The sequence below is a fragment of the Siphateles boraxobius genome, unplaced genomic scaffold, assembly GCF_051911475.1.
Source record: "Siphateles boraxobius isolate OS27281-9 unplaced genomic scaffold, OSU_SipBor_1 25, whole genome shotgun sequence".
Classification (NCBI taxonomy): Eukaryota; Metazoa; Chordata; class Actinopteri; order Cypriniformes; family Leuciscidae; genus Siphateles; species Siphateles boraxobius.
Genome location: NW_027508866.1, coordinates 1,922,639 through 1,946,410, shown reverse-complemented (window position 1 = coordinate 1,946,410; position 23,772 = coordinate 1,922,639). Strand labels below are relative to the sequence as shown.

Genomic DNA, 23,772 nt, shown 5'->3' with positions numbered 1-23,772 from the left:
ACCTGTAGACTTGGAATAAGTCGGATTGTTTTGAATTCAAAACTTAACATTCAGAGATTAAAGTAAATCCTTACTAAATGAATATCTTTGTTGTTAAATGTTGATTCTCAGAGGAATAGATTTCGCTGTGATGTCAGAGACGTCCTTGAATATTCTTATGTCTGACCATAATTTATTATTTCATATAGATCAGCAGATGTTTTACCGAAGTAAACTATATCCTAATTAAATCATTGTGCAGAAATACGAAAACATATGGATTCAAATATGAGTTTGGAGTTTTGCTCTGGAGTTATGCTGTTAAACCCCAAAATTACAATCAGATTAAATGTGTTTAAGAGAAAGATCAACAGTGACATCTAAAGGACAAACTCAGTCAGCACAACAAGCCCAACAGAACATCTGTCTGCCTGTATACAGGATTAAAACAGACACTCATAAATGTGTTTCATTTACTTATTTTGAAATACTTTGACAGGAAGTGAGATTATATCGGTCTCTAGGTAATATGGTGTTATTGCACGAGTATGACATTGAGAGCAGTGACTATATGACATTTAGTAGTATCACACACTTTAAATTAATTAATGTTTTAACTTCAGCCTAAATATACACTACCAGTCAAAAGTTGGAACGGATACTGAAGGAAAAGTGGCCACACATGAGAACTCAAGAGCTGTAAAAAGGCAAAGGGTCTAATACATTTTTCACCACATATTTCCCATTTGTGCATCACAGCTCATATTTAATAGTTGGATGACTTTAGTATTATTTTTAAATGTGGAAATAGTTATAGCCAAGTAAATATTTATGAATGTCCAATTTCTGACAGGTACTGTGCACAGTTTAATCTTAACCACAAAATCAACATTACTATACAAGTTTGTTCATATTTTACAGGCTTTTATCATCCCTCAGAAATCCATCAAATATGGATTCATTTCTGAATTCTTCCTAGCAGAACAATAGCTCTATTAATAATGTAAATCATAGATTAAGAAAAACATTACACAGAGCTCATAATGTAAAATACATTCGCTTATAATATACAAATACTGCAACATACAAATGCTAATCCTGTAAAAACAGAATAATTAATGTTAAATGTAATAATGTTGAAGGTAAAATACCAAATTTCCACTAAATAACAATTAGCAGACAGTATAATACTGAATATAAAAACACAGATTTGCACAAAATGCACATAAAGATCTACAGTACCTGAAGTACAGTTTATTAAGCTTAATCAGTAAATAACTCTTCTGCTTACTGTAACACCCAAGGGTCATAATCATACAAATGTGTCTATTTTACAGATACTTTGAAGAATTGATGGCACCAGTGTAGTTTGTAATAATACATAGTGTGCTGTACAAGCTTTAAAGAATTATGAAATACTAAAACATATTTCTGAGATGTGTATGTTGCACATAATGGAAGACAATGTCAGCATTTATGTTTTTTTTTTTTTTCATTTTTTAATTGTAATTTAGGGATGTTCTAGGTTTTTTTCAGACAACTGTGCCAGATTACGCCTCCATGTGACTTTACTCCCCCTATCAGGCCCTTGTGCTCCTATAGCGTGATGCCAATGTAACGGTAGACCATCGAGATACAGCTGAAAGTCTCAATCACTCTGATTGGCTGATTGCCTTGTCAATGTGTGAATGCCCACAGCCCACTTCTCACGCTCGCAATCACGGCACGAATCCTGAGCGGCTCGTACTGCAGGAAATGGAGTGGCTAATTACAAAGAAAACAACGAACACACTCAGACACTGACACACTGTCAATCACATATCAATCAAAATGATGAAATGAGTGAGCCGCTTATTGAAGAGCTCACAGCTTGATGCAATTAAGGGTGTATAAAACATCAGACACGTTTTTCAACAAGTACAGACCGTAACTAACCTAAACCGTTTATGCTGTGCCTCATGTTGATTTAATCCATGTCACATGGTAAAAACCTCATTTGAAAAACATGACTAACTATATTTTAGCAAAACTATACATCCAATTGACTGCAGTGCGCTGAAATGAACACTAGTGGCAGTAAAACAGCAACAACTATTTCTTTCAACAAATTACAATAACAGGGGCAGATTGCTGAATAATAAAGACTTATTTTCACGCCAATCCTTGCGAAATACTGTTATGATCTCAAAACACTTATACCATTGTGCAACTAATACATTTAGACATTTCCCAGACAGCAACATGGTGTTGGCCCAAATCCGGCCCACATCTGGTATGTGAGGAATCCATGTTGCTGTCTGGGTTGCAGCACATGTACGGCTTTTCTAAAGCGTTGTGAACAGCTCGCCTGGTACCAGGGCCGTAGCTATGGTAATATATATATATATATATATATATATATATATAAATAAAATAACGAAAGCCCTGCCTGGTACAGCATTGCACTTGCACTTCACGTGAAACACGAGTCACGACAACAGAGCTCAAAGACTTAAGCAAGCTAAAATACCATGGTTGCTTCAGCAAATATGTTTGTTTTGGAGAAAATGTAATGCACTTGTAGTGCCTTTGAAAGTTCAAGAAGAAGCATAATTTAAATTTTGAAAAATAATTTTACATTTATCTTGTTTTAAGCACATTTTTACTGGACAAAAATAGTGATTACGATTTTTTTTATAGTGTATTTCTGGTAGTTGTAGAATTTGAGGTAAATAAGCTTTCTAAAAAAAAGAGAGTTAATAGGTGATATTATGACACCAACCTAATGTTAACACATTTCATGCTAAAGTCTAGTGGCCTTTTTTTAATGTTTTTTACTGTGTCTTATAAAGTTTATTTATGGAAGCCTATTTCTGCCACGGAATAAAACAATTTAAAATATAATTGCGACTTTTTATCTCACAATTCTCACTTTTTTTTCTCACAATTGCGAGATGTAAACGTGCAATTTGCAAGAGAATAAAAAAAAAAATTATGTTTCACAAATACTGTCAACTGACTTGTTTTGAACCAGGAACAATGTATAGGCACTTAAATCCTCTTTTTTAAAACACTGTTTCCAGTACATGTGTGCTGATGATTCAGACTCTATCTGTGTGTGCTGGATGGGCGGTCCGTCAGGGGTATGGTGGTCCTCTGCCGAGGGCACAGGATCTTGACGAAGGCCCTACGGAAGCTGCTGTGGCACAGTGGGTAAAGGAACGGGTTGATCGCTGAGTTTAACCAAAGCAGCCAGAACGTCACCTCGTACCAGTGATGCGACACACAGTCTCCTCTGCACGCCGCTCGCACGATCATCAGAAGAGTGTACGGCGCCCAGCACACTGCGAAAACACACACGATTATCGCCAAAGATTTCGCAATCTTCTTGTCCTGCCTCAGACGCGAGCGCTGAACGCACCGCATGGACAGACCGTCGCTCTCTGAGCACTTCTTCTCGCTGTCTTCAGTCTTTTTGAGTGTCAGTGAGTTCCAGTAGATCCGCACGCTCACGCCTGTCCTCTTCCCGTACAGAGCCGAGGCATCCTGGCGCTTTGGAGAACGAGATTCTCTTTTACTGCCGAGTCTCCTCCGACGGATGCTGAGGTAGATGCTGATGTTGAAGAAAGCCACGGATAAAAAAGGCGAGAAGAACTCAACCACTGAAGCAGAAAGCAGAAAGTACCAGGTGTAGTAGAACTCGGCGAAGCACTCGTTGTCCGGCACGCGACTCCTGCCGGTCAGCGGCTCCCAGAATAAGATGGCCGGTCCGTACAGGAGGAAGGCCAGAATCCAAACCGCTGCTATCTTCACCACAGCGAAGTGGGTCATTCCTTGCTTGGCACGATAAGACACCTGAAAACAGGGAAATTATATTGAATAAAGTTAAACCATTGTTTTTATCAGTTTTGTTTTGTCCATCATTTATACAATCATACAATGCAAAAAAATTATAATTTGTATTTGGTCTTCTTAAAAATGAAAAAATGGCTTTGTGTTTTTTATTCAAATACACCTTGCCTAAATATATCAAATATCAAAAGTATCAATTATTTGAACATATAACCAGCCATTTCTTTAAAAATAACAATTTCTTGAGGGGAAAACAAAGGAATTGACATGCATTTAAACATGCTTTTTAAATGGTACATGAGCTTTGTTAACAGGGCTGAGAAAACGTGCATCCATCTTCCGTTTAATTGCTCCTAAAGCCCGAGCTGGCTCGCTTGGAGGAGGAAGGACATCCAACTTGTGAGACGTCTTAAGAAGAGTGGCTACTAGAGGAGGCGATGTGTTAATGGTAACACTGTTTTGAAATGAACATGGCGAACAACTAAGAGAGCTAGCATGTTTAGCACTGGTGAAATAAATACTAATGGCTTTCTACCGAGGCTCAGGTGCAGAAACAACTGGCAGAAGGCGTATGGTTTTCAGCAACTACCGATGTTTGGACCAGGAATGGTGGTAGTGGAGAACCAAACATCAGCTTTACAGTGCATTTCCTCTCTCCAGATTGAAGTCCTTCTGCCCCTAAGCTGTTTTTCCCCCAGAGGACCACACAGCTGACAACATCTTACATTTATCTGTAAACATGCTGCAGGAATGAAGAATCATGAAAAAGCGTTTGTCTAGTATCACACCAGACCATGCAAGCAACCGCCCACGTTACTCTGTGTTTGGTTTGGCTGTTTTGGCTTAAATCTTAAAAATAACTAAAATCTAGCAATAGCCAAAGTGCTCAAAATTCAAAGTGTTGACTCAGCTGTAAGAGTGTGCAGGCATGATATACAGGGAATCTCTCGCAGCTGGAAAAGAAAGAGAATTTAAGAAAAATCAGGCAATCCTGAACATTCCTGAAAAATCACTCATTCATCATGTAGTGACGAGATCGGGGGTACACTTTCAAAATGATTGAGATATTTCTGGAACAGCAGTGCAGTGCTCGCAGCAGACAGAAGCTCATGGCATCTAATGCCAAAAGACAGTGATGAGCACATTTTGGAGACGGTCTGTGAACTTCTGGGGCCTCTAAATGACTTCACAGATCTATTGTGTTCTGAAACACAGACCACCCTGCTATCTTTGAAGCCTGTTATTGAGCACCTCACTGCCATACTGAATAAAAAGGAGGAAGATGATGCCCTTACAAAACAAATAAAAAAGGTAATGATGGATGATCTGCAACACCATTACTACTCTGAGAAAGTCAATAAGGTTGTTGACATTGCTTGCTTCATTGATCGCCATGTCAAGGGCAACCTTTCTCAAAACCAGGATGACACCATTATCTACGCTAACGTTAGTCTTTCTGTTTATTCCGAGATTTACTGTAGTCAGCCGGATCTGGGCACTGATCCTCAACAAACCTGTCTCCATACCGGCGTGACTCCAAACTTCAACCAGATGGAACTGGATGAATATTCTGAATGTTCCGATCTAATCTGACTTCTGACCTGTAATGCCGCCTGAATCATAATCATACACTGTTCGTTGGTTGGCCAGAGGAGAATTGGCCCCCAGACTGAGCCTGGTTTCTCCCAATACGAGATATGAGACCGGTGCCTCGCGCAGGTGGCACTCATTAGTAATCACGCCACCGCCCTCGGCCTCGTCCTGCTCGCCACACTCGGCAAAGGAGAAGTGCTCACTGAGACAGATTTAGACAGATTTGTGAACAATATTTGAGAGAAATATGCCTTTTGTGTACATAGAAAAAGTAGCTCATGAAAAATGGGGGCAAAAACAGAAGTGTTGCGTTTATAATAGGGCTGGGATAAACGATTATTTTTAAACGATTAATCTAGCGATTATTTTTTTCGCTGCATCAATTAATCTAACGATTCATTTTTCCAGTCCGATTCGATTCGATTATCTCCCCATTAACTAACTAATAGCAATTTATACATGTTGATTTACATATCTGAATGAAAAAAAAACATGAATTCCTTAACATTGCAATATATGTTTATTGCTCTTTAAATTCCAAAATAAAAGACTATACAAGTGCAAAGTAATGCATTCTTAGTCAGAGGTAGCATTCAATAAAACCTTGAAGACCTTGAAAACACATAGGCCTAGCTTACTGAAAAAAGTGCAATCTGTCAGGACACTTTAAAGAGCCACAAAATAGTAGGCCTATTTATGGTTTAATTTTCTTTGACTGACCAAATTTGAAAGTTGAGACTTTATCAAATGTTACCTTCTTGGTCCTGTCTGTCAGCGCGTTGTCAGTGTCCTCTATGTATTTTCCACGACATTAATAGCGCATACTTGCAGCAGTCTCGCACGCGCTTAGAGCTCGACTATCGACTATCCATCTGGATAGGCTCTGTTTTGATGCGGCCAGTCCCTTGGAGCGTCCGCCAAACAAAACAAAGAGCTGCTCGGTCTGTCTGAAGACAGACGAGCGGGATACATAAGCTCTGAGTGCCCTGACAGGGCAGAGTAGACTCGCATCCAATGTCCAATGTCCAATGAACCAATGTCACTTGAACTGGGAGGGCGCACAGGGAAATAACCTGGGCCCTGAACGGTGTGTTGAGGGATTTGGGCACGTACCCGTGCCTTGGTTTGAGTATGACTTTTGAGTCATTAGGCCCAAACTCCATACATGACGCGCTTACTGAAAGCGCTTGTAAGTCCCCTATGCGCTTCACTGAAGCGAGAGCTATTGAGAGTGAGGAGTTGTCGTCATGGTACAGAGCCCCTCCCCTCGATATCACGGGATCTCGCGGGATTCTCACCCTCTCCGCCATGTTGGCAGGATTCCGGCGGCAAAACAAGATTGTTTACGTGTGTTGTTAACTCGGTAGTAGAGGAGGTTCTCGCAATTCCACACTGTTTTACCATGCCTGGAAGTCACTGCTACGTTTAAAAACTAATCCAGTACCTCACACGATACATTTGGAAAACATAGGAAGAATGGAATACAGTTTTTTAGGTTAACGAAATGGACACAGCATCAGGGAGAGCAAGTCTCTGACCTGACGAGGAGACGCCGGATTGCTTGGTTGGCTGATGCCTTTGATAAGTTGACACTGTTTGCTGTGTCTTAACGAACATGTGCAAAAGTGTTGTTTGAGTGCCTTGTTCATTACTTTTTTATTTCTTGAAATAAATGCTTGAAACAACTTGATATGGCTTAACAATATTTATCGAGAACTGAATATATATGTATTTTTTTCGGACAACATAAGTTTCATGGACAACATAAGTAATAATAATAAAATAACAATACTGTTCTAAGTGCAAAAGAACAAATATCTTGATGCTGCTTCTCCAAATACCGCTGTTTTGCGCTTGGTGTGAGCTTGTTCCTGTAAGGTCCCTTTTCTTTCGCCTTATCTTTTTGCATTTCTTTACTTTCTTCCTTTTTTTCTCGTATTCGTAGATCCGTCTCTGTCCCGCCGAAATAATAAATGCGCGAAAATAATAGATGCGAAAAAATGAAAGAGCTCTTGAATGTTCAGTCGCGCTTCTGTGAAGTTCTGATGGCGTTCCCCCGTGCAACCGATAGCGTCTCCTACCATCATGGCGGACCGGCTCAGACCCCGCCCACATCGGCACGTGACTCCTCAATCTCAATAAGAAACACCGTTTTGAAAGACAGATGTTTCATGTCTGACAAATGGATTGGCTCGAATGGGGCACCTTTCATGGCCTCCAAAACCGTAGAAAGGTCCCACACAGGGACTGAGGGGGGTCTGGGAGGATTTAGCCTCCGAGCTCCCCTGAGGAATCACATGACCAGGTCGTTTTTCCCCAGTGACTGGCCAGACGTCTAGTAGACGGGGCTTTAGCTTGCGTAATCGTGTTTAACACTCCCTCCGGGAGGTTAGTGGGTACCCGTTGATGGCCCATGCATGTAGGGACCATAAATCGGGCCGAGGATGCCAAATCGAGACCTTTGCCTGAGAGAGGAGGTCTCTCCTCACCGGTATAAGCCAGGGGGCAGTGCTGGTCAGCCGCATCAGGATTGGAAACCAAATCTGGTTCGTCCAGAGCGGAGCCACTAGCAGCACTGGGCATCCGTTTTCCCTGATTCGTTCCAACCCTTGAGGCAGGAGCGAGACGAGGGGAAAAGCATAGAGGGGGCAGCGGGGCCATACGTGGGCCCGCGCATCCCTGCTCTTGGAGAAAAGTTCGGACAGTGAGCGTTTTCTTGGGACGCGTACAGGTCCACCTGCGCTCTGCCGAATGTCTCCCACAGCAGTTGGATCGTCTGCGGGTGCAGCGACCATTCCCCGGCTGGGACATTGTTTCTGGACAGTCTGTCTGGTCCCAGATTCAGGCGACCAGGCAGATGCGCTGCTTTCAGCGAAAGCAGGTTGTGCTGAGCCCAGACCAGGAGGTGTTCCGTCAGCCTGTAAAGGTTTCAGGACCTAATGCCGCCCTGGCGATTTATGTATGCCACCACTGACATGTTGTCCGACCGGACCAAGACATGGTGGCCTTTTATCTGGGGACAAAAGCTTCATAGCGCATTGTCGACTGCCAACATTTCCAGACAGTTTATGTGTAGAAGCTTTTCCCGTTCTGACCACTGGCCAAAGAACGGTCTGCCCTCGAGCAGCACTCCCCATCCCGAGGTGGAGGCATCCGTGGACACCACCATCACACTTGAGGGAGTCCCCAGACTCACTCCTGACTGATACCAGTCGGCTATTTTCCAAGGTTCCAGAGCCGAAACGCATTTAATGTCGACCCTGAGACGAAACAGACCAGAGGTCCATGCCCGGGGTGGAACTCGCCCTTTCAGCCATAACTGCAGTGGGCGCATGCGAAGTACCGAAGATGCTGAGGCCATGAGGCCCAGCATTTTCTAAAACCTTTTGAGCGGGACTATAGAGCCGCGGCGGAAGGATTTCGCGGCGCGCTGAATGTCCAGTTCTCACTCTAGCGACAGACGTGCTGTCATAGACAGCGAGTCCCGCACTGTTCCCATAAAATAAATTTTCTGGCGGGGAAACAGCGAACTCTTCGCCCAGTTGACTGTGAGACCCAGATTCTCGAGATGCTCGAGTAATGTGGTTCTGTGATCTATGAGCTCTGAGTGTGATCGCGCTAGAATCAGCCAATCGTCCAAGTAGTTCAAAACTCGCATGCCCTGAAGTCTCAGGGGTGCGAGAGCCGCGTCCATGCACTTCGTAAATGTACGGGGTGCTAGGGACAGGCCCGAACGGTAGGACTGTGTATTGATATGCCTGGCCCTTAAGGCGAATCTCAAGAATCGCCTGTGACGTGACGCTATTTCTATTTGGAAATAGGCGTCTTTCAGATCTATTGACATAAACCAGTCTTCCTGGCGAACTTGCGCAAGGATTTTCCTGGTTTTCAGCATTCTGAACTGGCGCTTCACAAGCACTCTGTTCAACTGTCGCAGATCTAGAATGGGTCTGAGACCCCCGTCTTTTTTCGGTACCAGAAAATATCTGCTGTATAGCCCCCCTTCACTCTGAGATAAAGGTTCTATGGCCCCTTTGCTCAGTAGTTTCGCTATTTCGGTTCAAAGTAGATGAGATACTTTGTTGTTTACCATAGTTTCGACTCGCGCCATGTAACGGCGGGGAATGTCGAGCGAACTGCAGCGAATAGCCTCTTTTTATAGTGTTCAGCACCCATTCTGATACCCCGAGAAGCTTTGCCCGCGCATCTGCATGAATAGCTAGAGGTAGAATGAAATCCGGGCTCTGGCCGCGGCATAGCGGCGGCCGGAGAGCTCCGGTGTGCTGAAAAATAAACACTGTGTTTGCAGTGTACGAGTCAGGGGGCGCGCTAATCACAGCGGGCAGCCTGGCCGCGCTCGACTTCTCTATGACAGTTTGTGGAGAGAGGGCGAGCGGGACTAACCCCGTGGGGTTTAGCATGTCTGTGAGGGAATGTGGGCGCGGGACAGCGGGCACACTCACTGCACTGAGAACACCGTCGGCCTGAGCTGACTGAATGTGTGCTGGTTTCGTTTTACAGAAACCATGGGACATGCTTCGTGTAGTGTTTGTGGGCACTGTATCGTGGGCACATTCACTACTAATGCACAATCGATATGAGTCGATTTTATTCGTGCTAGCCCTGTACTGTGGCGGGCTGTGTCTGTGTGTGGGCAGGCATATCGTTTGTTGTTTTTATGAGCCTATATTAGGGCATATAAATATTAATTTGCAGGTTAATACATTGCTAATACAAAGACATTTTAACGTTATTTCAACATATTTCAGTCGATTTTCACTCATCTCAGTATAGCAACAGGGTTTGGTAAAAACTGTTCAGTTCATTCATTCACACACACACAGACGCGATTCATATTTAAACAGCCTTTTTGCGGTTTACATACACTATGATATCGCGATTAGAACAATAATTAAAAAAAACGTAGCCTACTTCTCAGATGGATCTGTTGCTCCTCGAAATGAAAATAAACCAGCACATGTTCTGAGGTAAATGTCCCAGGATTATTCCTCACACAGCCTCGCAAGAAGAAATAGTACATTAATCTGATGATTACATTTGTTGTGTTATCGCGTTTATGAGGGACGTTGACACTTTGCATGTGTAGCTTCAGATCATTTGCGTTTGAATAGCGCGCGCTCTCCGTGGGCGTGTCACATTAGCAGAATAATGAGCTGAAGGAACGATAATGAGATCGGCTGACACCTCTTTCTTTTTTTATAGATTACATAAACAGAAAATATTTATTTTAGTTTTGAATTAGATATTTGTGTGAACAGTATTCGCTGAGCTTTGTTTAAGTTTAGAGACGTGCTCCAGAAAAAAAGTTAACGGAGACAGAGAGGCAGAAAGCACACCCTGTTTATTTTCTTCATTTTACAAAAGCACACGGTTTTGATGTTAATGTGAGTGAACACAAAAAAAGAAGACCCTCTATAGTTCATAATCATGTATTGATTTTATTTATATAACCAAAAATGACGGAGTATTTTAAGTCTATGTTGCTGCTATGTGGAAAACAAACAGCAAAACGCGCCGGCGCGTTTTTGGACCCCAGAGGGTTAATGTAGGATTTGAGAACAAACCAAACACAAATGAATCTTCCAGGTGATTCGTTCAAACATAATTGCACACAGAACCCAACACTCCAGACCCCCAAATCACCAGTCTAATCTAGGGCCATAAATGGAGTGGGCTCAAGCCAGTCCCAGCTAAAAACTTTTTGACCATGAAAGCTTCAAAGAGATGTGCCCAACTAAAGGAGAATTTTGTCAACGTTAGATAGTTTGGAAAAGACTGATTGGTTCAGAGATGGCTTCGGCTCGGAACCCACCAAGATAACGGCAGAGGTTGTTTGAACCCATGACAAATATTTAAAACAGACATCGTCCTTTTTAAGGACATTGGAACGACCCCAGGGTTGAAATCTCTTAAAACCACAGAGACTGAGACTTTACATATAAAATACATAAAATCATCACAAAACAATTATTGACAGACTTCCAATAAAACATTGTTCAACTACATAATCCTATATTGTATCTACAACCTCTGTATGCGTCTATTATGCTTAGATCACATACGAGTCATGTAATTGTTATAACTATTGGATGTTTGAATGCAAGTGTGTCTTGATTCCTATCAGTACGATCATAATTCTTAATTCAGAAGATGGCTTGATTGAAATCTGTGTAAAAATGTTTTGTGTTCTTATAATAGGAAAAATGTCTAAACTGTACCCTCTGAACTCTCTGCTAGAGCTGGAGAGTAAAGAGATCACAGCTAATTTATGATGAGCCTGATTTATGATGAGAGGTGAAGAAAATGCCACCTCTCAAATAAAGACAGTGCCTAATTGGTCAGAACTCATCCAGGAGGCTGGACAAACATTTGAGTTTAAAATCTTAGGACCCGAACAAAGCCAGGGTGTGGTTGGGTGGAACCGAGTTGAATGGAGGTTTTCGGGAGTTGAATTTGTTTGCTAGAGCAGATTTACAGAAGTCATGGAGAAGCCATGACGAGTAACCGGACAGACGAGTAACCATGTAGACGAGCAGACAAAAGAACCCAGATCAAGATCAGAAGAACATGGGTTAAACAGCTTCATTCAAGCCATCTAACTACTCTCGTCTCACTTTTCTTTCTTTTTTTTAGTTTTCTTTTCTTTTCCGTTGAGAGTCTCGGTTCTAAGTTAAGTTTTGCTGCAAAGTTTCGTTTAAACGTTTCGACTGCAAAGCCCGCTTTCCAATTTCAAAGACTGGTGCTTTGATATAACATTTAATAACCCCGCCTAAGAAATGATAGAAGGGTTAAATTAATGATTGATGGTCAGGTCATGTTGTATAAGTGCATATAGAAACTTGGGATTTCATCATCTCACTCTTAAAACTCATTCTTTCCTCACTCTCTTTCTTTCTGCAACTTGTATGAATGTGTGTGCGTCTGATTGTGTTAGATAGTAGTTTTATATGTTAGAATAATCAAGTAATAATCAATAATAAAGTCTTGTTTGTATTCTAAAGATAATTGTTATTGTGTTTTCTGCTTACGAATTTAATGTCTTAAACTGCTGATCAAAGTTACCTTGCTTGTATATAGTGTTTCACTATAGTTTGGATATTTATATCCGTTTTAGAGCTGATAGTTATGGGCCGTTCAAATGAACGCTGGACGAGTCATTTGCTCGGCCGTTTAAGTGATTCTTTTAAGATTCCCTATAAATTAATTAATACTTCCTTTTGAGCTAAATTGACCTGTCTGACCACTACACATTACTACATTAAGTTAGAAGTACAGTTACACTGAAAGCAAGACTGACTGAAAATGTGTGTCAATAAAAATGTTTCTTAACAAGACAGGTTAGTGCACTGCAGGGGTGTCAATGTGATGGGATGCCGTGCCCAGATCAGTGGGTAACTTAGTAATGACGGGCTCCAGTGCAGGCTATTATGACGGGCCCCCTGGGCTGCACAGTTATGAAGCACACACAAACACATACACTGCGCTTGTATCTGGAATGGAACCCTATATAAGCAAATGTGTGTGCCTAGCCTACTTAATTTAGACCAACTAAAGTTTCTTATATTAAATTGAACAGTTTTCTCTCTCCAACACACACACGGCCAAGTTGTTGTTCGTACTTTGGTTTGGGGTAAACCAAATACCTTTGAAATACCTTCACAGCATTATACTGTTAATGAACATCCTGACACCGTCCACACTGCTGAGAGTGCTGTTTAGATGAAAATGTCAATATGTGCTGCAAGCTTTTCTCTCAGTAAAAAAAACACACAACAAATATGACAGCGGTGATAAAACAGTAAGAAAGCGTCTGATCTGATCATATCGATATGGATATGTTTGCACCAGCTCTGCAATTCAGCACTCCAGTCAAGTCACGTAATGTTTATTTATACCACCTTATACAATATAGCATAGCCTATTGCTTTAAAGCCACAAATATCATAACTATCTATAGGCCTACTGTAATTAAAAGATGTATTCAAGAAATTTAATCAAAACATGATAGTGTGGTCGATTATTACGCACTTCAATCCAGCCCAGACACGCCGTTCTTGGTTTGCTTCTTATTAGATCCAGGCAATTGGATGCTGAAAGGTTGATATAAATTAAGATACAATTTATACAAACAAAATTCACTTTAAAGAAAAGCTTCCTACAAGACAAATCTTAATGAAGTGGTCAAAATCATGTCTGACACACATTCTCCCGACATATTTCGCATCTTTTAATGTAACCATATGCTGTCAACTTTTCATAATCAACATAGATGAAATTAAAGATAATATTATAGGCTAATATTTGCACATAAATATGAAACTAAATAGGCTACGTTTTCTTTAACCCTTTTGTCGACGAACAAGTCATTTTCAAGTCAAGTCATCGACGAACGTCCTGGTTGCGTATGCAAGCCACTGTTCCCTGAAGGAGGGAACGGAGGACGTAGTCGACTGAATGGTGATCACACCAGGGAGCCTATCATCTTCGAGTACTATTGAACGAGCCAATGTAATTGGCGTACGTGATTCGCATCACACACTCCGCCCCCTTTATCCGTATAAATACGGATTTGGATGCACGCACTAGTTGCTTTTTTCGCTGAGGAGCAGAACGTAACCCGGAGTCAGTGGTAGTCCAGCGGTAGTGGCAAGGGGTCTACGTCCTCCGTTCCCTCCTTCAGGGAACGGTGGGTTGCATACGCAACCAGGACGTTCCCTTTCAGTCGATAACTTTGGACGTAGTCGACGTCGACTGAATGGGGATAACCTTTGAAAACGCCACTAAAGCTGCCACCTTCCAGTGCCTAGACAAAAGCCTACTGATGCCCCCGCAATTTTTAAGGCGGGGAAGGACAGGGCTTAGGCCAGTGAAGTCACTGCTGTTCCTACAGGACCACTGGGAAATCGTTCCCGTACATTGGAAGGAAGGGACGCTGTGGAAGCCAAATCCTACCCGAAGGGAGGTAACGTGGAGAATACACATATGAACTGGACGGATGACTGGCAGTACAACATATGGAATGCCACTGGGGTGGCTACAGCCTAAGACGGGGGGAGACTCACCGGACAGTGACGGCAGAGAGACTGGAAAAATACACATATGGGGTCGCCGTAAGGACCACAACATATGGACCCAGCCTAACACAGGTTCCACACTGCTTACAAGTGGTAGGCCTTACACCAGACGTTCCGCACGTCCGACGTCGGAGGGAACTCAACAGGGTTCAAATTTAAGGGAACTCAACTGGAGTAGAAAGGCGCACGTATCCAGTCCATAGGAGGGGAATGGCGCAGCAAGCCGACACTTGAACCGGGCTCACGGTGAAACTGGCTTCATGAGAAGGGAGCCCACGGGAAGCAACGGTTCAACTAGGTGTCATTCAACCCCCAACTCTTGAATCTGTTTAGCAAAGCATATCGTCAATGCCCAGGCGGAGCACCTTACACTCATCATAGAGGAGCTCAACACCTAATGGACATGTTGCATCTTGGAATTTAAGCTATAAGCGAATGGCCAGAGAAAGCCAGGGCTGGATCTGCCTCCTCCGGGGCAGCGCTTGCAGGCTCACCACCTGCTCCTCATACGGGAGAGGTAGGAACCTTGGGCACAATCCATCCCGGGGTCTCAGCTTGTGAGAGTTAGCCGGCCCGAACTCCAGGCACAATACGTTGACCGAAAGCGAACAAGTCCCTACCCTCTAGTAGAGACCATGCGAGCAGGAGAACTGATATAACAGAGTTCTCCTTTTTAACTCACTGCCTGCAGTGGCTCAGGGGCGGTCTCTGCAGTGCTCTCCAGAGATAAGGCCCAAGAGGATAAAGAGGGATGCAAGGATTTACATTACCTTGCTCCTCAGGAACCTGACGATCAGGACATGCTTCTCCATACTTCTGCATCACGATGAGTGTCGTTTAAACATTCATTTTTTGAACATCATTTTGAGGGTGAAGGAAAACAGCCTATTCCAACACATCTTGCAGGAAAGAGAGCACTGAAATGATTGAAAGCCTTCAGGATCTCCTCTGGAGGGAAGACACACTCAATGACTAGGTTCCACTTCTAAAGGCTTAAGCATGCTACCCATTTCTAGGGGGTGCTCGCAGAAGTGATGGTAACTATCACATGTTCCTGTGATAGCCACCTGCACCTCCGCGTTCAAACGTAAGACCGCCCGGAATCTCCAGGGGTAGAATGCGGGTGCCATCGTGCCCCGTCCCTGAAAAAGTGTTCAGGGGAAGTCAGGAAGGCTGTCGATGGGAACCAGGTCTGGTTGGGCCAATAAGGGTGCGAAAAGGATTCACTGAGCTTCAGGAGCACTACTGCTCAACAACTGAGTGTGATGAATTTACTGAGCTACAGGAGCATTGCTGCTCAACAACTGAGTGCGATGAACTTCACTGAGTTTCAGGAGCATTTCTGCTCAACATGAAGTGTGATGAATTCACTGACTTTAGCAGGTGCAAGGCGACCATGAGTCGCAGTCGCTTTCAGGAGGCTCACTAGGGAAACGCATTTCTGCGGGCCCCCGGTGCAGCTGAGAGCCAGTGTCTGTCCAAGGGTAGTCCGCTCAGACAAAAACACTAGCAGGAAGACGAAACCGGAGAGGCAACTGTGCGGCCCCGGAATGGTCATGACCCAGCTGGACCCAGGGGATGGAGTCTCCACTTGCCCTGGCTATAACTGTCGTGAGGCTCGTTGGCGGCATGATTGAGTAGAGCGGGAAGAGTGGAACAAAGCGTCCCCAGAAGCTTCTGACTCCAAGGAGGAGGTGACGGGTGAGTTGTGACATGCAAGGGAAACTTGTGCAACGGTCGCAATGTCTAACAACTCAAGGCACGAATACCCGTGTAGTCGAGGGTCGCCCAGGCCCCCGTTAAAACACGCCCTTAGTACATGGCCCCTCAGTTGAAGAGGGTTTGGCAGCAGACCGGGATGAACTATAGTCACATAGGGTGAGCTGTTCTATATGTTGCTTAAAAATAAAATATATTGTGTCCAATAGAAAAAAACTGCAAATGACTCTGTGATGAATGAATGAATGAATGAATGAATGACTAAACACTGTAAAATCTAATTAGTTAGGCTTACTTAAAAAAGTATGAAAACTGATTGCCTTAAAAAAACAAGTAACGAGAAACAGAATTGAATTTTGTACTGACAAATGCTTAGTTTGTATAGTATACTTAAACAAGAGTTCTAGTAACTAAAAAAAGGAACTGTAGAGAGAACTTGATAATTTACTTTAAATAAAATATAATTGTTACCATTGTTGTGTTTTGCATGCTGAATGTTGAAGTCTGTGTGACTCAAGCATAATCAATTACAAGATTGTCACAAACATAGAGGAATTATATAATTTTATAAAAAATTATAAAATTTGAATTGACATGAAATATAGTTATGTTATACATTATTCATACATACATAAATTATATATATATATATATATATATATATATATATACACTAACCTAAAGGATTATTAGGAACACCATACTAATACTGTGTTTGAGATCTGGTGACTGGGGGGCAGGGTTGGAATTATACCGCGGCCACGCTGCCATGGCCGCCGTTGCCCACATTTTGGCCTTCATGCCCCGTGAAAAAAAAATCAATGTACGGCCACAGTGGCCTGTGTGCCCTGGCCCTGTCCAAGTTCCATGTATAAAGCGCCAATGCGTCGATGTAATCATTATGAGCGCTGTATACTGATGTGCTGTGTTTTCAATTCATACCAGCAGCCTGAGGGCGCTCTACTTAACATTATAGTCCATATTTGAAACACATGAAGAAGAGCGTTCGACAATGGAGGAAATCCCAAATCCCCGACCACAAACAGAGCTAACAGATCGCTGTAACATGCAGATTATGTCGTTTTGAAGACAATAAACATTTTTGCAATGATATTTGACTTACCTGTGTTCTTCGAGCCATGTCAGGCATTTTCATAATAATAGATTATATATATAATGTTATGCTAATCGATAGACTTTATCATCGTTGCATTATACATAAAATATTATATTTTCTGTTAGATTTTTTTTTATCTGAAGCCAAATCAGATCACAGAAGGTTATTTAGAACACTCGACTTGAGTTATAAAGTAAGTTTGGAGCACAAACATGGTTTTAATGTCATAAATTGTCGTGTATTGATGGTGTGCTAAGCTAATAAATAAAGTCATATGACATGATCTTGAAAAACATTTACCTAAATACAGAGTTTTAGACATATCATCTTCAGATTTTAACTATAACATGGTGAGACATGTGGCTTTAGCTGCAGTGCATTTCTAGATTGATACAATGCCAACTTCAATTTTATTTTCATGAAGATGTTTCATTAAAAAAATTCTCATAACTTTATTTTTTTTAATCTATTTATAACTATTTTTTTCATTATGACAATAATTAAATCTACATTTACAATAAACTTCCAGGTGTCAGCTTTCAAATGAGATCATACTTTTATCTGTTTCAGTTTGGGTATGCCAACTGTATCTGTTTCCATGTTATGGTATCAATCTGAATGGGAAAACCATATAATTGTACTCAATGGCCTTTGTGCCCTGTCATATGGCCTTGGTGCCCCCCAAGAAACCAGTTTGAAATGATTCGAGCTTTGTGACATGGTGCATTATCCTGCTGGAAGTAGCCATCAGAGGATGGGTACATGGTGGCCATAAAGGGATGGACATGGTCAGAAACAATGCTCAGTTAGGCCGTGGCATTCAAACGATGTCCAATCGGCACTAAGGGGCCTAAAGTGTGCCAAGAAAACATCCCCCACACCATTACACCATCACCAGTCTGCACAGTGGTAACAAGGCATGATGGATCCATGTTCTCATTCTGTTTACGCCAAATTCTGACTCTACCATCTGAATGTCTCAACAGAAATCGAGATTCATCAGACCAGGCAACATTTTTCCAGTCTTTAACTGTCCAATTTTGGTGAGCTTTTGCAAATTGTAGCCTCTTTTTCCTATTTGTAGTGGAGATGAGTGGTACCCGGTGGGGTCTTCTGCTGTTGTAGCCCATCCGCCTCAAGGTTGTGCGTGTTGTGGCTTCACAAATGCTTTGCTGTATACCTTGGTTGTAACGAGTGGTTATTTCAGTCAAAGTTGCTCTTCTATCAGCTTGAATCAGTCGGCCCATTCTCCTCTGACCTCTAGCATCAACAAGGCATTTTCGCCCACAGGACTGCCGCATACTGGATGTTTTTCCCTTTTCACACCATTCTTTGTAAACCCTAGAAATGGTTGTGCGTGAAAATCCCAGTAACTGAGCAGATTGTGAAATACTCAGACCGGCCCTCCTGGCACCAACAACCATGCCAGGCTCAAAATAGCTTAAATCACCTTTCTTTCCCATTCTGACATTCAGTTTGGAGTTCAGGAGATTGTCTTGACCAGGACCACACCCTAAATGCATTGAAGCAACTGCCATGTGATTGGTTGATTAGATAATTGCATTAATGAGAAATTGAACAGGTGTTCCTAATAATCCTTAAGGTGAGTGTATATATCTATATAAATATGAAACTAAATATATACATATATATATATTACTTCTCTTCCTTTGAAACTAAATAACTGATTTGTTGCATCGCTGCATAAAAGGGAAGAGAATTACAATAGTATAAATTAAGTTCTAAGTGCCCAACCAAAGGGAAAACTAATCACCATAATGGTGACTAAACATTTTAGGAAAATCAACAATCAATTTATGAAGTCAGCTTATGTGATGTTCTCTCAAATTTTTCAGTTGTATTGAAAATGTAACATTCAAGATGACTTTAGGAAGTGAGTGAATGCTATCTCCTATCAATAACTGCAGAAGTGGAGGAAATGAGTGAACAGTCCATTAAGAATTCCCTAGCCTCAGATCAATCAATTAATCTTAACTTGGGTTTTCTGAGGTTAACAAAGCATAGTATGTGAATATTACAGATTACTAGAGTTTTACAATAAAGTTAAGACATTATGTAAAGTTAACTAAAAAGTGTTAATTAGAATGACTGTTGGATTTTACAGTGAACATACTGCACAAAGGGGGTTTATATAGTCAGTCCAGATCAAAAGTTTGGGGTCGGTAGGATTTTTGAATGTATCTATAAGTGTCTTATGCATCAATAATACGCATCAATGTTGAAAACAGTTGTGCAGCTTAATATTTTATTGTGGAAACTGTGAAGTTCAAAAGAACAGAATTTGATTGAAATATAAATCTTTTATAACAAAGGTAACAAAGGGTGGAAATGTTTGGCACAGCTGTCTTTCAGCAAGATTACTTTGATCCACATGTTCATGATCATGACTGATACGTTTTTCTTAAATCTGTCCTGGAGCCCCACACCACTGCACATTTTGGATGTCTGCCTCATCAGACACCCAATTCATGTCTTGTAATCTCTACTAATGAGCTGAATCAGATGTGTTAGATGAGGGAGACACACAAAATGTGCAGTGGTGGGGGTCTCCAATCTGACCTTTTCCAAATCCAGTCCCACTTGATTTCAAACTGAACACAGCACTTTTTTCAAATTCTGTACTGAAGTGATGTCTAGTGTGCAGAGACCCTTGAGGGATGGGGGCGATACTGGTTTTCGATACCAAGACAATACCAATACTTCTAAACTTAACTGATCTTTTAAATCATCACTTCTAAAGATAAAATGATTAATTAAACCCACTTAACATTATATTTGTAAGTCATGTTTTTTAAGATTCAATAAGCAGTTCTACCAGAAAGACACGGGAGAACCATCTCGGTGGTGGTGGGGAGGATGGAGGTAAATGGAAGCGTCAGCATCTGCGAACTCAGACATGTGTCAGTACCTATCTTATATACCACAGTATTAGAACACGATTGGACAGTTGAGAAGGTAATGAGTGATGTAACAATTGAGTCTTCCTGGCAGAACTTATGCTAGAGCTTCATTAACTGCAAATTATTAGCTTATGTTTTCATGTACACTATAAGAAAAAAATTCACCTTAAAGCCAGGCTCAGACAACAGGAGTTTTTAAATCTTAACCGATTGTGAAATCTTTTGTGAAAATGATTGTTGCATAACGCACACAAGGAGAATCTTCACAGATTTCTCCTTTCAAATCTAAAACCTGCACACACTACAAGATTTGTAAATTGTGGCGCATCACAAACTTCAAATATTCTTAAGATTATCGTGCACGATATAGCACCTAACGTGATCTCAAGTGGATGTAAACAAAATGGATACTGTGTCGTGGCAACTTGCTGTAGACATTATGTAAAGAGACATTATAAAGGCATTTGTGTTGTTCCCACATTTCAACTAGCCATTCCTGGCTTTATCCATTGTCTACCGGATTTGCACAGCTGCTTGTTGTGTGCGGTCGCCATTTCAAAAGTTCCTTCACTTCCGTCTGCTTGTAGACTTGTCTCTCATTGGCTATTGTGGAAGTACTGAAATAATCATAGACGCAATAATCCTGATTTAAAATCCTAAATATCACACGTTTGATATTGTCGGGACGACCCTGATTATGTCCGTGAGCAGATGGGAGGTTTAAGATTTGAGCAGAAAAATGCCTCACATTACCAGATAATCTGGCCTGAACATCAGAATCTCTGGATGCTCTGGACGCAATTTTTTTCTCTGAATGTCGGGAGGGGTAAATCGGGCATAAATTGGCCTGACACTCCTTTAGTCTGAGCCTGGCTTTAGCTTCTCACTAGGGCAGTAACCTTGTAACATGTGCATGTTAGTATTATAAGATACAAGTACAACTTTAATTTTAAATAACCATGGTGTTACTGCAAATACTAGTCAAACAATGGTTGCTGAATTAAAAATATAGTTATTTTTTGTAACAGACTGCCAATGAAAGTGAGTTTCCATTTGTTTATTGTGAAATAACTCCTAATTGTACTGGCCATCTGTCCGGGTTGTTTCCCTGCCTTCGGCCTGAGATGCTGGGATAGGCTCCAGCATCCCTACGACCCTTCGAGGACAAGCGGTTTGGAGAATGGGTGGATTGAAGAGGGTATGGTGCCAATGGTTTCTTATGATCTACTTATGCTTATGATGCTTTTGGGAAATGCAGCTCTGTTTGGATAAGTGATGCAGATGAACAGGAGATATGGCTCTATCCCACACAATTGTTGGCCTATTCATATTTTACACTTCAGGTGCTTTTTTTATGTATTCAATTATGTGCTAAATAAATAAAATCTCTGATTAAATACTAAATATCCCACTTAAAGTCCTCCTGTAGTCAATAATTGTATCCCTTAAAACTCATCTTTGATCACCAAAATGAGATATAAACATTTTTTCCTGTGAAAAAAATTCTTCATGCCTTAAAATAGCTTGAATGTAACTCTACACCCTTGCTTCATTTAGTATATGGGGTTCTATGAATATGCAAATAAGCCCCGCCTCCACTCACTCACTCCAGCTCAGAGATCCACTTGTCCAACTTAGGTAAACACTGCACAATGGTATCGCTCTTTACAACGTCGGACACATAACGTTAATTAATATGATTAGTCTTTTGCTTGACTGTTATCAAACAACTAATATTGTGTTGCTAATGTTACTCAAACTATGTTCCCGTTCGCCATCTCAGTCTGTGTTACGACCTCTGTTTATGTAGCCTATTGTTTTTCTATTGCTCTGTGTTCCTCTTTTCCCCCCTCTGTTTTAACTGATTTCTAATAGGTCGTCCAATGATGGGGTGTACGAAAGTAATTGGTTGTCCAGTTGAGACGTGGTCTTTATAAGGACGCTGCTGGCATGTGTCTGGGATCTCATTGTTGGTTCGGTCATACTCGGGTTAAGAGTTCCGGAATTCCTCCTCCGGCCAATGATCAAATTTGTGTGTATTAGTGATGTTAATTAGTTTAAGTGAAGGGTGTATCCTTTTGTAACATCTGAAACCATTCCCCTATGTCTTAACAACATGTGCTAAAAGTGATGAGCGTAGGGGTGTCCTGCCTTGTTTATTTTGAAATTGGTTTGAGCTCTGTTTTTGGCAGGGAGTTAGGCAAGCTAAATGTATTTTCATTTGTTATTGGATTCGGTTATTCATTTTCTCCTCTTTTCTTTTTATATTTGTTTTGTTTGTTATTTTGGCCTTTGGGACACCCTGAAGAGATGCTCTTTATTTCACTTATTTCTTAATAAACTACTTTTTCTGCTTAGATTTGCGTATTTGTTTGATTATCAACCGGAGTGATTAGTTGCTGGGATTCCATTACCACAACCCAACTTTATTCATTATGCTTCTTAGAGTTTCCTATATTTCCCTAGACACGGGTGTAATAATCTGCCTTCTAGCAGTCATCAGATACACTTTGAACAACTCAGAAACGTCAGTGGAGAAATGCATATAGTTCATCATAACATCGTAATATATAATAGGCTGGCTATATTGCTAAATCTACATGATTTTCATATCAACAGCAAAATATACCGGGATATCCTGGCTTCTCTCGAGACCTGCTAGTTCACTGTTAATTATATGCTAAAGCCCGGCGGCACGTTGACCTGATTGGTTACAAGGTAGCTTGTGACGTCAGAAACACCAGCGATTTGTTTAAGTTGTTTAAGTTTAAATTCTCTTTAAGAATTTACACATGGTTTGTCTTAAAGCACATTAAAAACACCACATAGACATATAAACATTAAAAACTGGATTTTCACCACAGGCGGACTTAACACTTAAATATCTCAACACATACTCCTGTGCTCCACATTATTTTTAGCACACCATATTTGTTTGCAAGTGGACACATGGTGTTTGAGAGCTGCAGCAGCGGCCAACCTTTTCAGCAAATAAACAATTCAAGTTGTGAGATGACATGGTAAAACTCTTCATTCCTTTTTACACACTACTTGCTGTTACTTTATTTGGTTGTTTCACTGTCATTTTGTCACTATTCACAACTCGAACTATAAAACAAATTGTTAAATTCAGATGCCTGTTTGTTGCTGCCATTTTTTATTTGGCTGCTGTACCCATATGGAGGCCCAAATGTGAAACTAATGTGATAATCTTTTGAGAAATGTGTAAATCAATTAAAAAGTGTTACAAAATAACAATAGTAATCGATAAATTAACTGAAAAGTCAATAAATCAACCAAACAAAGATCAAGACGAGATAAAAATAAAGAGTTTAGAATTTATTACTAAACCATTGTCAGACTGCTAATTACAAATCATCTCTTAGCATATTTAATTTCAAGACAACAAACTGTGGCATTGCTCCACTGAACCAGGATCACCACACAGAAACCAAAAGTAGAAAAAACACAGTAGCGAATGAGGACAAACACTTTCTTTTGCTGACAATATCAGAGT

General features: G+C 41.2%; 1 protein-coding gene across 1 annotated transcript in view; it reads right to left on the bottom strand.

The window, feature by feature from the left end:
- Positions 1-3,066: 3,066 nt before the first annotated feature.
- Positions 3,067-23,772, bottom strand: part of LOC143750665 (histamine H3 receptor) — a 40,569-nt gene continuing 19,863 nt past the window's right edge. The window contains exon 3 of the mRNA XM_077243864.1: positions 3,067-3,813. Coding sequence (XP_077099979.1) covers positions 3,067-3,813 — 747 coding nt within the window. The remainder of the gene's footprint in view (positions 3,814-23,772) is intronic.